This window comes from Ixodes scapularis, unplaced genomic scaffold (assembly GCF_016920785.2).
Source record: "Ixodes scapularis isolate PalLabHiFi unplaced genomic scaffold, ASM1692078v2 PGA_scaffold5__190_contigs__length_132052651, whole genome shotgun sequence".
Classification (NCBI taxonomy): domain Eukaryota; kingdom Metazoa; phylum Arthropoda; class Arachnida; order Ixodida; family Ixodidae; genus Ixodes; species Ixodes scapularis.
Genome location: NW_024609880.1, coordinates 128,559,469 through 128,573,892, shown reverse-complemented (window position 1 = coordinate 128,573,892; position 14,424 = coordinate 128,559,469). Strand labels below are relative to the sequence as shown.

The 14,424-nt window shown below is 44.7% G+C and overlaps 1 protein-coding gene across 1 annotated transcript in view; it reads right to left on the bottom strand.

Annotated features, from left to right (window-relative positions):
- LOC8030976 (plexin domain-containing protein 2) overlaps positions 1–12,845 on the bottom strand; it is a 28,177-nt gene extending 15,332 nt beyond the window's left edge. Inside the window, exons 1-5 of the mRNA XM_029982212.4 lie at positions 12,691–12,845; positions 6,083–6,507; positions 3,101–3,238; positions 2,665–2,734; positions 472–594 (exon numbers count right to left, since the gene is read on the bottom strand). Coding sequence (XP_029838072.2) covers positions 472–594; positions 2,665–2,734; positions 3,101–3,238; positions 6,083–6,507; positions 12,691–12,781 — 847 coding nt within the window. The 5' untranslated portion in view covers positions 12,782–12,845. The remainder of the gene's footprint in view (positions 1–471; positions 595–2,664; positions 2,735–3,100; positions 3,239–6,082; positions 6,508–12,690) is intronic.
- Between the last annotated feature and the right edge of the window lie 1,579 nt (positions 12,846–14,424).

Here is a 14,424-nt window from a genome sequence, read left to right as displayed (position 1 = left end):
GAGCTGCCATCTATCTTTCTAAAGCAAAATTACTTCTGATGTTTGGCGATAGACGGCGCTTCCTCCCATGCAATAAAAAAAGTGAGCGTTTAAGGACGCGCTCTCTGAGACCAACGGAAGAGCGATGCGCCTAAAGACACGCACCCCATGCAGCGGTCAAAATAGCTGAGTGTCTAAAAATGCGCTCCCTAGTTAAAACATAAAGTGTAAAAAAAAAAAAAAATACCAGACAATTTAATAGTTAAAAAAACACAACCAAAGTGCAGTAGAATCTTGTCAATAAATTTTCAACAAACTGCACTACAATTTACAGGCTGTGGGGAGATGCAGTTTTCAGCAGTAGCAATTTCGAGGAATGGTGACAACTCTTATAAGGGGTTGTGCAAAGAATTGTTGCATAGCCCCTTTTAGTGTAGTAACATGCACACACATGTTTAGGAGAGAAGCCCACCAAAGTAGGGAGAGGCTCACCGTTGTCGACATACTTGATGGCCGAGCTGTTGCTGGTGAAGGTCTCAAAGTTGGCCATGAGCGGGGCGATGAACTGGGTGGCCGCCAGCCACACGTGCAGCATGTATCCCGTGAAGAGGAACCCTGTGGCGAGGGGAGGCCAAGACAGTGAACCATCTCTTTTTCACAGGTCCCGAGGAAGCGCTTCTTAAGTACTTGCAATCGCTTCCTTTACTATCTACGGCAGAATCTCGTTATTGCAAACATCAGATTATTGAAATTCCCAGATTTAAGAACATTTCCAAAACACCCTTTTGGTTTTTGGTAGAGTCATTGTAAAAATATTTTAGTAGTAGTATTAATTTCAAGATACTGAATATTTCTGAACAATGAACATAATTTAAACGCTTTTGTACATAGTAAATGCCTCAACTTTACTATTTTATTTCCTCAAACATGAACGAAAGATTGTGTGCTCCTGCTACTTGGCTGCTTCTACCACTAGGCGGCTCCCAAGACTGACAACTATCATCATCAGCAAACACTGGTCGGCGGCAAATGTGCACTATACTTCGTTTCATCTTACGTCCTGGCGCAGTTGATGCTACGAGCCATCAGAGCTAATCCAGGGCCATGTGACTGTCACGCAACCTTGGAGAGGGGGCGCAGCGACGTGCCGAAAGCGTACCACGGGCTACGTCTACAGAACGGGATTGGCTAGGGCAGCTCGTAGCGTCCACTGGGTCCGGACTCAAGGTGAAACGAAGTACTAGGCCACTAGGCCACCTGTGGCCAAGTCTAGGCATTCCAGGTTTCCTCTCGTACGTGATCTCATACATGTTGCATTACTTTGGCCGGTGGGGCTTCTTGCCAACTTTCTGACAATGAGTTCCTACTCTGAAGACGGGTCTTCTGAAAACGCCAGTCCAGCCAGAGGTTGGCGAGCTCCCAGAGTAAAGCGAACCAAGCAAACTCTGGAGCGAAGTTACCGAGAAGCTTGACGTGGACCCCTCCGTGGAGTTAAAAGGTACAGTATTCCCTCGTTCTGAAAAAAATCTCCTTTTTCGAATTATCATTTTATTGAAGTTTGACGTGGTCCCGACCAAAATGCAGGCATTGTTAACCGGATCATTCTAAGTGTATCGTATCGGCGGCCAACCACTCTTATTACGAAGGTCGAGGTGCCGAAAGCATGCAAGAGGTGCACGGAGACCCTCGCGTTCCCTCCCCCTTCTCCACCAGGGCAAACGGCAAACTGCGAAAACAAAGTAAACGGATGACGGAGGTCACAGTGCGCAGAACTGGCAGAGCGCCGCTTTCGATGCCAACGCACCGACGCTGGCAGGGAGCAGCATCAATGTTCCAACATTGCCAAAGAATTCTACACACCGCCATCGGCTGCTCGACACTGTCCACCACTTTGCAGAACAAGCGAGGCATATTGGAAGGATTTGAGAAGTTTCTCACTCAGGAGAAAGCGTGCCAGTGACCCCAAAATGAAAGACCGCCAACTGCTTCGTGCACGTCGGATTTTCCCTCGCAAGCATGCTTCCTGAGCCGGTGCACTATTTCCATAGTTGTAACGATCTCTACGAGAGTGTATGAAAACAAGTTGGCAAAGCCACCGGCTGCGATCGTAGAACTTGCGTGCGACCAGGGTAGACACGAAATGACGTCGGAAAGGCACCAACCATCTCAATCGTCTTTACGTTGCGCTCAACAATTTTCGATTTTTAAAAGAAAATTTATTGATCTTCACCCCAACGTCCTTAAACTTTTCCTAAAATATTTTTGACAAAATATTTGTTTATTTATGGCGTGAGAGTGGTTTGAATTTATAAAATGGGTGTAAAATCAGGCATCAATCAATAATTAAGTAAAAATTGAATTTCCTTAAGAAGCTTCACAATTTATGAAATTCAAACGGCTTTAGCTTGCTATGTTGCGATGATTATGCCATTGTTATTGTTAAAATATATTTTTTAAATATTCAACAAAATGCACAAAAGTTAGCACATTTCTCAATTTTTTTTTTTTTTTTTTAAATTTTATTATCACTTTGCACCTGACAATTAAAACGTTTTTTCGTTGGAAGCCCTGTAGATGCATTACAAATGAAGCATGTTCAAAGCTGTACAACAAAACACTTCCCAGTCAAATAGGAGCATAATCGTCTCTCCAAAAGAGCAACCGTGTCTGACTCGTCTGCCTCACCTCCTGTGGCGACGGTGACATTCCGTATGGGGTGTCCGTAGAAGGGGAAGTCAAAGGTCAAGTTCACCGTCTGGTCCGGAAGAAACGGCCCCCCTCACCCAATCAATCACCTCTTCCCAAGCAATCAAGTCATCACAAAGACAACTTCTTCAATATGCTGCTACACCTTTGTAGACAACGCACCAAGAAGAGATGCAGCCTTACAAATAAAGTTCACTCACTTCTCCCTTATCTGAGTCTGCAAACATACTCTCCAGTTAATTAGTTCTGGTTGAAAATAAGCATGCTCGAGTTCTGGTTGAAAATAAGCATGCTCGACACTTTAATACAAATTGACAAACCAATACAAACCAAAAGTACCAAGAAAAAAAAAAGGTGAGCGTATAAAAAAGTAGGACTTGATCCCACAATCTTTCAAAATTTAAAGAGTACTCACGGCAGCACGCCTGTGCGACTCAGAAAGCATGTCGTGCGTGATGACGTGCTCACTGGGAAGCGAGTCCAGGTCAGTCCAGAGGCTCTTGACCGTGGCGGGGTCCGAGTAGAACGTCGTGTTGTAGTAGTCGTGATGGTCCTGCGAAGAGTAATTCCAACGACACAGACCAACAGTGAAAAGGTTGGTACTCGTATGTGACGATAGCTTCGTTCAATTTGCCCGCGTCTCCTGCACCGGTGCAGGACATGCAGGTAAATTGAACCAAGCTATTGTGACGCCAAGTCACGGCGTCGCAATGCTTTCAAACGCGCATGTCCATGCGTGCACTGTTACAATGTCAGAAACGCCGTGATGTCATCCTGTGACATCACTGTTGAGGCTTCGATGACGTCGCAGTGCCACGTTACACTGTGACGTCATTGAGGCTCCATCCGCAGACTCCAGAACCCTAGGAAGTGGGTAGACGGCACATTGGTAGCAGTAGTGGATAGTGAGTGCTTTGCTCAAATTCACTTTTTGTTAGTGATGGTCTGAACCTGCCGAACTTCAGATTCGGCAAAGTTCGGCACATGCCAAACGCAAGAATGCGACGGGGCCATGGAATGAAAATGGATGCCGTGCGGGGCAAGCGGTATGGTAACTGCGTGTTTGTCAGCCTTTGGGAGTGTGGTTCTCTTCAATATTTTCTGGCTCAAGAAGAGAAGATAGATCGGAAATTGAAGCAGTCCACTGTGCAAGTGACAGAGGATACAGTGCATTCTGGATAATGTGATCTTCATGCAATCTTTCCAGTGATGCAATGAGGTAGTTGCAACATTGACTGAGAAGTACTTTAAAGCACTCCTCACTATTATAACAATCCTGTTTTCAGCTCACAGGTAGTTTGTGCCAAAACAATATTGCTTTTTAATTAGCGTTATTTGGCCCTTTTCATCTATTCAAATAAAACTAAACACAGAACACAAAACTAAACAGAAAACACAAAATATAAAACTAAACACAGAGTCCGAAGATCTGGCACTGAATTTTTAATTCGGAAAAAGTTTGGCCTATCACTCCTTTTTATGATCTCTGCCTCCCCCACTACCCCCTCCTCAAACTTATTAATACTTTGTTGGACCTTTAAAGCACTAGTAAAGAGCCTATCACTCCCTTTTATGATCTCTGCTTTCCCCACTACCCCCTCCCCAAACTTATTAATACTTTGTTGGGCCTTTAAAGAACCACCAAAAGAGCATATCACTCCTCTTTATGATCTCTGCTTTCCCCACTACCCCCTCTCCCCAAACTTATTAATACTTTGTTGGGCCTTTTAAGTACCACTAAAGAGCCTATCACTCCTTTTTATGATCTCTGCTTTCCCCACTACCCCCCTCCCCAAACTTATTAATACTTTGTTGGGCCTTTATACACTACTAAAGAGCCTATCACTCCCTTTTATGATCTCTGCTTCCCCCACTACCCCCTCTCCCCAAACTTATTAATACTTTGTTGGGCCTTTAAAGAACCACTAAAGAGCCTATCGCTCCTTTTTATGATCTCTGCTTTCCCCACTACCCCCTCTCCCCAAACTTATTAATACTTTGTTGGGCCTTTAAAGAACCACTAAAGAGCCTATCACTCCTTTTTATGATCTCTGCTTTCCCCACTACCCCCCTCCCCAAACTTAATACTTTGTTGGGCCTTTAAAGCACTACTAAAGAACCTATCACTCCCTTTTATGATCTCTGCTTCCCCCACTACCCCCTCTCCCCAAACTTATTAATACTTTGTTGGGCCTTTTAAGTACCACTAAAGAGCCTATCACTCCTTTTTATGATCTCTGCTTTCCCCACTACCCCCTCCCCAAACTTATTAATACTTTGTTGGGCCTTTAAAGCACTACTAAAGAGCCTATCACTCCCTTTTATGACCTCTGCTTCCCCCCTACCCCCTCTCCCCAAACTTATTAATACTTTGTTGGGCCTTTAAAGAACCACCAAAAGAGCATATCACTCCTTTTTATGATCTCTGCTTTCCCCACTACCCCCTCTCCCCAAACTTATTAATACTTTGTTGGGCCTTTTAAGTACCAGTAAAGAGCCTATCACTCCTTTTTATGATCTCTGCTTTCCCCACTACCCCCCTCCCCAAACTTATTAATACTTTGTTGGGCCTTTAAAGCACTACTAAAGAGCCTATCACTCCCTTTTATGATCTCTGCTTCCCCCACTACCCCCTCTCCCCAAACTTATTACTACTTTGTTGGGCCTTTAAAGAACCACTAAAGAGCCTATCCCTCCTTTTTATGATCTCTGCTTCCCCTACTACTCCCCCTCCCCAAACTTATTAATACTTTGTTGGGCCTTTAAAAAACCACTAAAGAGCCTATCACTCCTTTTTATGATCTCTGCTTTCCCCACTACCCCCTCTCCCCAAACTTATTAATACTTTGTTGGGCCTTTAAAGAACCACTAAAGAGCCTATCACTCCTTTTTATGATCTCTGCTTCCCCCACTACCCCCCACCCCAAACTTATTAATACTTTGTTGGGCCTTTAAAGCACTACTAAAGAGCCTATCACTCCCTTTTATGATCTCTGCTTTCCCCACTACCTCCCACCCCAAACTTATTAATACTTTGTTGGGCCTTTAAAGAACCACTAAAGAGGACCTTGAGATTGTCGTTTTATGGTGCAAACTAAGTGCATGCACTCCAAACCATTCTGGGAAACTCAAAATTACAATCACGCATGCCCTTTTCTGCCTTTAAAAATGCGATCAAACATCACAGTATGCAACCTTTTCGAGACATCTCAGAAAAGGGCGGGTTGCGCTGTTTGGTCGCGCTTTTAAAACAGGAGGAAACAAAAACATGCATGGTTGTAATTTTGGGATTTCTATGGTGCTCAGGGTGGATAGACTGAGTTTGCACCACAACAAGAGGATCTCGAAATACACCATAGTGCTTCTTTAAGGGCACGACACAAACAAATCCACCCACCGTGCGGTTCTCGTAGCCGGGAGGCAGTGTCACGTTGCCAGACTCCACGATGCTCTCCAGGTCGTCCTCGCTGAGCGTCGTGGGCAACACGGGGGTTTCCGACGTCGTCTCAGAGGCATTCCCGGGCAGCGTCACGTTGATGCCGTGACTGGACACGTTGGGTGCAGAGGCCGGGACGTCGACTGCCGACGCGTTGCCGTACACCAGTGGCGCCTCCGCCGACGTCGGCTTGTTGTTGGCGGAGTCTGCCGCCTTCTGGGGGGTGGCCTCTTTGGACGGGGGCGGCTTGGTCAGGGCCTTCTTGAGTTCGGGGACGGGCTTCTTGGTCACCTCACCGGCACCCGCACCGCGCCGCACCCGCGCCGACCGCAGCTCCTGGTGGTACACGTCTTCTAGCGAGCTGCCCGCCACGTCGTAGCGCACGCCTGCGCAACAACACGCGCGTCTTAAGCTTTAAAAAAATCTTTTATCTCAAAAGTGTCGTAACGCATAAAATGCAGTATTTAAGGAGAGGTCGTACCAATTGTTTAGAAGACATTAATCGGACGTCTCGGAGAGTAAAAAAAAAAAAAAAAACTGCATTATTATGAATTTGCTTGCCAAATTTAGAGGGGAAGATGATTTTTACTACTAAAGTTCTTTTCCTGCTAAACTTAGCGGGGAAGCAGAATCGGGGTTAAGCTCACGGGACATAAATTTTCACGCTAATATTAGTGGGATATGCACGGACAGGCGGCCGGACAAAATTTTGGGATTGAGGGGGTTCCGTTCAAAAGCGTGCTTCAAAAAGAGGGTGATTGCACGGGCGAGCTAGCGTGTATTGACCATTATCTTAAACCACCTGAGCCTAGGTGGAGAGCGAGCAGAACCCAGAAAGGGAAGGGAACAGAAAGACTCGAGGCAACGGCTCAAACTCTGCTCACTTTGCATCTTCATATAGACAACATTCTCAAGGCTTCCGACCAACCCACCCACACACAACAAAATGCGCAAGTTCACAACATAAACACGCACAAAAGACCTTGCATACCTCCTAAAAGTAGTCATCCTCAAAAAAAATTAAGACACATTTGCTTTTTCTATTTCAACTAGTGCAGTAAAAAACAAACAGTAAGAACCCCCTAAAGAGGCAACAGAACCCTCGCAAGTTTCTATACTCTTCCTCAACTTACGACGAACTGCAGCGAATGCTACGAGCCATTCCAGCCAATCCAGCGTAAGGTGAAACGACGCATAAGCGCCGTTTTTTTCGTAAAATGAGTCTAACAAATTGTTAGATGCATGGCAACTGTAAGCTTCTGCTTAGGAGAAAAACTCATCCTACTCAAATTTCGTTAACGAAGCTTTCTGAAGAGGTTAAGTGAGCTCGGCATCTTAGGAACGGGCACACTGAGGTATGTCTGCAGTTCCACCAAAGAGCTCACTATGTCTGCATTCTGTTCAGCACACCACTGGGAGCCATGGGCACAAACTTGCGCGGCAGGATCGTGTTACGACGGCGTGACATCCTGCTCACATATAGCAACAAAGAAAAGCAAAGCGCAGGTGGATGAATGGGCCAGGGTTATTTCCAGCGGGAGAAAAGTTCTATGGCTCCTACAATGTACACTGAATTTAGCAGCAGCCTCGCTGAGCTTCACAGTCTGGGTCTTACCACTAGGCTTTGAATGCAGACACAATTAAAGAAACATCCCAAATAAAAAAAAAATGTTTATATAAGTGTTATTTTACTTAGCGGAATATATACTATGTCATAAGAATCACTCTGAGATATGATTGATTCCAAAACGTCCTTCTAACTTCTATTTCAAAATGGTGACCCAGAAATAGCAGAGCATTTCGGAATCGCTCGAATAAGTTGTAAGCGTAAATATTGCGCAGTTTTTATTTTTTGTGCAAAGTTTATTTTGTAATATTCAAGCACTTAACAAAAAAAAAAAAAAGATTTTGGGCAGTTTAATGTTTTTAGGTGAGGCAAAATTTAATGCAGTTTTAATTATAAATAATATGAAGAAAAATAACATGAACAAGAGTTTTTAAATTTTAGTCTGAAGCAATCATTAATGATTGCAAGTGAAAGCGAGGAAAACACAATAAAAAAGAACATATTCAACAGCTGGGAAGAATTAAAAAGAGAATGTACAAATACAATTATTCCAGTTCCCTGTTCACATGTGCTGATTATTCAGCACTTGATAAACCAACTTTTTTCGTAAATAAACAGCAAAATTCGCATGAAGTTTTCTGACTCATGTAAATGCAATAGACATTTGCATAAAGCAGTGGAAGGGTGTGCAGGAGGGGCAGATGAAGTTGTATAAAAAGAAGATCACCTAGACAAAAGAAACATGCAAGCTAGAAATGTTATAATTCAAATACAATATTGGCAGATTTCCCTTAAAAGGTTGTCAAATATAAATGCTTAGGAGTACACCTCAAATCCAACCTAAAGTGGAACCCCCATTGCTAAGCATGTATGTAAAAATTTTGAAAAACCTGGATGCTGTAAAACAAATGCAGAACCTGCAAGTCTGGAAGCAAACCCTGTTTGGGAGACTCAAAGCCTCATGATTCCTATAGAACAGCTGCAGCTCAACCTCAAAGCTCAAGCAAATTTAGTCAAGTTGGAAATAAGTAGCTTTTATCTCAGGTCCATGTGCCAAAAAATCAGAATCGCTCCCAATTTTGAATGTTTCTTGCCACTTAAGTGTTTTTTGTTTGTTTTTTGGGGGGAGGGGGTTGGGTTTACAGGGGAAGAAGAAAGCAATAGGAAGGAATATGAAACACGGAGAATGTGAAATTGGCAATAGAAAGGAGAAGGGGTAGGGATGTGGCCACAGCAAAATAGAGCTTCCCAGAACTCTTTCGTCAAAGAAGAAAAAAATAGGGGAGAGGAACACCCGTGACAATTATTTAACCCAGCGGCAACCACGGTTGTGTGGCTGAGAAAAGGATGGCCAACTTCCATCCCGATAAGCGAGGCAGGAAGTGGGTACTGCAAACAATTTGCGTTCTGCAATGACTCAACTTTTGCCAATTCCACGAATTGATAACTGCTGCTAAGCATGAATAACTGAAATTCAATACTCACAATAATTGATGCTCATATCCATATAGCAGCTTAGCAGCCCTATCAAGAGGGCTTCTTCCAGTGAAATACTCCGAAAAGCGGCACTTGGGAAATTTTGTGAAATATGAGGTCTGGCAAAATAGTTCTTTTTACAGAAGTCATAAAGTTATATTGATGTTTTGTCCACCTCCTGGGCCGTCTAGTTTTCAATCCCAAATATTGCTACCATGTGAGCCCCATAATTATCATTACCAGCTCATCTACTCTGAAGCCAGCTGTTTTGTAGCTATCAATATATTGTTGTTTTGTTTCATATTTCACTCGGCAACAGAGTCCATATGGAGCAAGGCGACATTTCAAGCCAACACTGTGACGAGAGCCGCTGGGAAGAAAAAAAGATGTGTGCTGGAATTAGCTGCTCAGAATGAGCAGATAATAGAGGCAATGACTGTCATATCTCAAGACAAATGAAAAGGCAATGACATAGGATCATTGAACAGACAAAGGCATTCCAGGTGTTAACCAGACACGAGTCAATAAAGGCATAAAAACCCAGGTGGCTCGTGGGCCACACGCTTGAAACACCTGTTCTGGAGTCCAGCAATTGTTTGTAATCATGATTCAATGACTAGGAACTTCCAACCGCACATATTCAGCCGTCAAAGCGCTCTCTAAGATAGCAGGTTTTCTTTAGATATGAAGCATCAAGAGTGACCATTATTCTGTAACAATATGAAAAAGAAACCGTACAAAAAGAGTCCTCAAGATGGGATGACAATAAGAATCAAGATCATCTGGCGAGCTAGTTGGTTGAACATATTAAAGGTACACTGACACCCCCAAAATTTATTTTTTATTTTTGCCAGGCGATTTATTATGGCGTAAGAAGACTACCCAATCAATATTTTGCTACAGACTCACATATATTTTTAATAAAGTGAAAAAACGCAACTGCTCAAAACTGAAACCGAAACTTTACTGGGGGAGAAAGAAGAAATATAGAGGAGAGAGGTGGCGAAAGTCACGTGGCCGTGGTACTTTTTCCCCCCCAAACACCGCATTTGCAGCTTTTTAGAAGCCACAAAAAAATGTGTATCCTATTTCTTTTCTATTTTTAATATTGTGTGCGTACCTTCGATGACCTACGACTTCGATTAAATTTGGTGGTTGTGTCCAAACCTCAGAAAACGGCCCGTGACCACGGAAAAGAGAGTGAGCGCAACTCAAACCGACCAGTTCTCGATCGGCGGTTTTCGGGTGCAAAGAAACCGAATTTTGAGCCTCAAATTCTGTTCTGGGAAGTTGGACTCTCATGTATGATGTCAGATAAAAACCTTGGCAAGCATAAATACCCTGTCAGTGCCCCTTTAAAGTATGGGATAGTGCTTCCTATCCACGTCGCACTATCCCATTCCTTAATACGACAAAAACAAACTCAAGTAGCCCGAGTCGCAGGCATTCACATTACTCCTTTTTCCCGTCATTCACGAAGGAGTGAAAAACCATGAGTGCATTGAACTGAATAAAAGCAAAAGGTGAAAGGGTGACGACGACAATGGACTATAGATCAACACGCGGCTCTGACGTCACGCTCCTGCGGTGGCGCTGTTGTCGCCACGGCGCATGCGCAGATGCTTCACCTCATGTGAATCTCCCACACCTGGTGTGGGAAAATGCGCGCTTGTTTGTAAACAGCGTGTCGGTCTATAGGTCAAATACTGCATTGTTTAGCGCAGAGATTGCTGAACCCGGTACTCCAACCTCAATGCTAGTTCTTTCTTTTTGTAAAGAAGGCACAGTCGGGGACAAAAGTTTACAGAACACGGGAGCAATGGGCCCCGATATACATTGCTGCGAGCTCTGATGGCGCGGCACCTGCTGTTGAGGCCGGTTCTTGGAGCATGCGCATCCTTCCATGCTCGAAGGGATGCCAATTCTTAAGTTTCCAGCAGCTGTGCTGCGATTCTCGATAATTTGCCGCGTGCGCGTCCTTCCACCCTTCTGAGTATGGAAAGACGCGCATGCGCCGGTCTTGACAGCATACGCCGCAATGCATGTCGGCCATTGCTCCTGTGGTCAGAAAACTTTTGTCCCCGACTATACAAAGAAACATTGCAGGATTACAAGCAAACTGCGCAGCAACTGTTCACAACTGAGAATGTTGGGGTGAAACTAGGGTGAGGCCTCGATGACAATGAGGATTCTTTCAAAATTCAACTTTACAACACCAGCCGTTCGTGCTGCACAGATTGGGTTACACAACATCCATTGTTTGATTCGAGATTGATGCCAACAGCTGTCAAAGCTGGAGCACTACACCTGTACGCGTGGTGTTGCCACATACCCTCTCTCCTATACGGATGGTGAGGCTAGTTTGAAACAAGAACGCTCAACGTAGTTTGAAACCTGTAAACCAAACGAAATCTACACGAGGAAAGAAACACACCTTGCCAGGAATTTCGAAACTCTATCTCACAAAATGAGGGCCTTTAAAACACACTGAAGCCTAGACTTTTGACAACTGTTTTCACTTCAGCAAAAGGAATGCCATAATAAAAAAAAGTGCAGAGCCCTTACTAAAACTGGCAGGGCATTGAAATTTGCGAGCAAACGCAGCTCGCTTTAAGTGTGCCTCTTATTATTATTATTAATTGAGCGCCCGATAAGTGGAACCGTGCAAAGTTTATAGAGGCTAGTGGTTGTGGCTTCCGCTATATTGCGGACATGGTAGAACAGATTTTTCAGTATGAACGCGCGCTGGTGCCGCCCAAGCACATGGCAAAGCGAGACGGTAGCGCCCGTGCCTCTCGGTGGTATATCTTGCCAGGAAGAGTTCGCAGCTTCGTAATTCTCATTTGCGACGCAGATAGTATTTATGCGAGGCAGCTTTCTGGCGCTCGTGAGGTAACCCACCAGCGTGAACATCGTCAAACGCAATCGTCAACTTCGCAGCGGAGGTCCGTCCAGCGCTAAAAGCAGCGCGAACTCGAAGTCCGCATCGCGCGCCGTACACACGATCCGAGGCTTCAATTTGCCGTCCGGTTTACAACGGTGACGGAATCGCGTTACCCCAGCGACCGCCCAACAGACAACCTTCGGACTGGGTAGATTCCTCGTCGACACACGGGGGGTGGTTGACGCCGGACAACGGCCTTGTCACCCAAAACGGCTTCGCAATAAACGCGAGAAATAAAGCAATTCGTCGAAAACCTTGTGACACCAATACGGAAATGACAGTGGCACAGGAAATAGCTTTTCCGGTCTCATTCTAATGAATTCACAATGGAAACTCGGCGATACGGGCTCGGGGAGACTCGAAGGGCTCGTTAATGATTGTATTCGCGCTTCTGGTGGTCATTACAAGTTTGAAAAATCAATCCATGTGGTAGGTTTTTTTCGTTTTTTCCCCTTCGGAAACTTGGGTAGAGTCGAGGCTGTCGCTGCGAAATCAACAGACCGCGTCGGCAGGGCTAGAACGCTCGCTCGACTTCGAGCTTTGGGTGTTGGTGAAGTATCGTTACTGGTTGTTCGAACTTACCGGTACATTGGACGCATATGAATCCACAAAGGCAGAGAATAACAAAGAAAGCCATCCCGGGCCTCAATAAACTGCACAGTCTAGACGCCATCTTTGAAATGTTGTTGCTTGCAGCGCCAGTAACTCAGCAGGCGGAAACAAATCCCGAGCACCAGATGACGCGGCGTTCGCGTCGTGTTGATGACACTCCAGCTGCTGCTGGTTTGAGGCGGTCGACGGAAAACAAGAACTAGAAAAAAGAAAGACGTTTATGCTCCAGTAATTCTTTAGCCATTGCCTACTATGCGAACATCCGTCCCTGTGAGAGGCGCGCAGGTGGAGAAGGCTTCAAAGGCGGCCAGAAGTTTGATTATTTGACCCGTTTTCAATTCTGCGTGGCCAACGTGCGCACTTAAGATAATATGTTCTAAAAAAAAAAAAAAAAATACTTGCGGGTTTGCTCATAAATTGGCCCCAAAACAGTTGCACGGGGAGCGTTCCGTGCATATGCCTACATTTATCTGGACAGTGCAAGCAACCTGCGTAATGTCTGAGCTAAAGTTCAACATTCTTCTTCCTCTTCTTCTTCTTCTTCTTATTATTATTATTATTTATTATTATTATTATTATTATTATTATTATTAAGTTCAAGTTCATTACCCTCGAAGGTATTCTCATGGAATGAGAAACAAGAATTTGTAGCGACAATAACAACATACTAAATACATGGATTGAGCGTGACGTCATTCAAAGAGCGCTCCGATGACCACCAGAGAAAAGGGCAAGAAGGAGCTCCCCTCTTATCAGGACCCTCTTTTGTGCCTCCCGGATTTGCACAGAAGTCGGTATTCTCCTCCCAGAAGATTATAGAAGACTAACCCGTCACTCAAGATTCTTACAAAAGCAGCTTCCCTCTCCTTTTCTTACATGGTGGTCAAAAGTATGCGATGTGACGTCAGTGCAACCCATGCATAGATTAAACATTAAACGGATACTACAACGAAATTCCGGCGCTTGATTCTTGGTCTATTCGTGTTCAATGGAGCATCATGACATCAGACACACCAATCTCTTGTTGAAAAAGATACGAAAAGGAATTTTAAGACGAATTATACGATTAGCAAAGAGCACCTGGTGGATGTCGCTAACGCCTCGTTCGTAATGCCCGTCTAGGAACCTTGACAGGCAGTGACGGTAACCACTGATCGGTGACGGTACTGTCTCGCCACCGAGGCACAATGAGAGAAGAGCTAAAGGAGAAACTCCCCTCTCCTCAAGACTTTCTTTTTTGAAGATTATAGAAGATTAACCCGTCACTCAAAGATCGTACAAAGACAGCTTCAGGGTTACTGGCGGTGGCCCGATCGCTGCTGTGCTTCGGCTGCTTTCAGCGGATGCTACGAGCCATCGGGGCCTATCCAAGGGCGTGTGAATGTCACGTGACCTTGGAGAGGGGGCACAGAGACGCGCGGAAAGAGTATCACGAGCTACGTCCACAGAGCGGGAGTGGCTGGGATAGCTCGCAGCGTCCGTGATCTCCGCTGGCTGCTCTCCTAGAGTTTGTCAGGGTGGGCCGTTTATAACGTAAAATACAGCCATCAGGCTCAAAATAGAAACGTGCGATTGTCATTTACGGATATTGTGGATCATATTCAACCTATTTCTGAACACGACGGATATATTTCAAATTTCGTTGGAGTATCCCTTTAACTGCACGTACACCCAAAACTAAAGCACACAGAGGAAAACTCTACA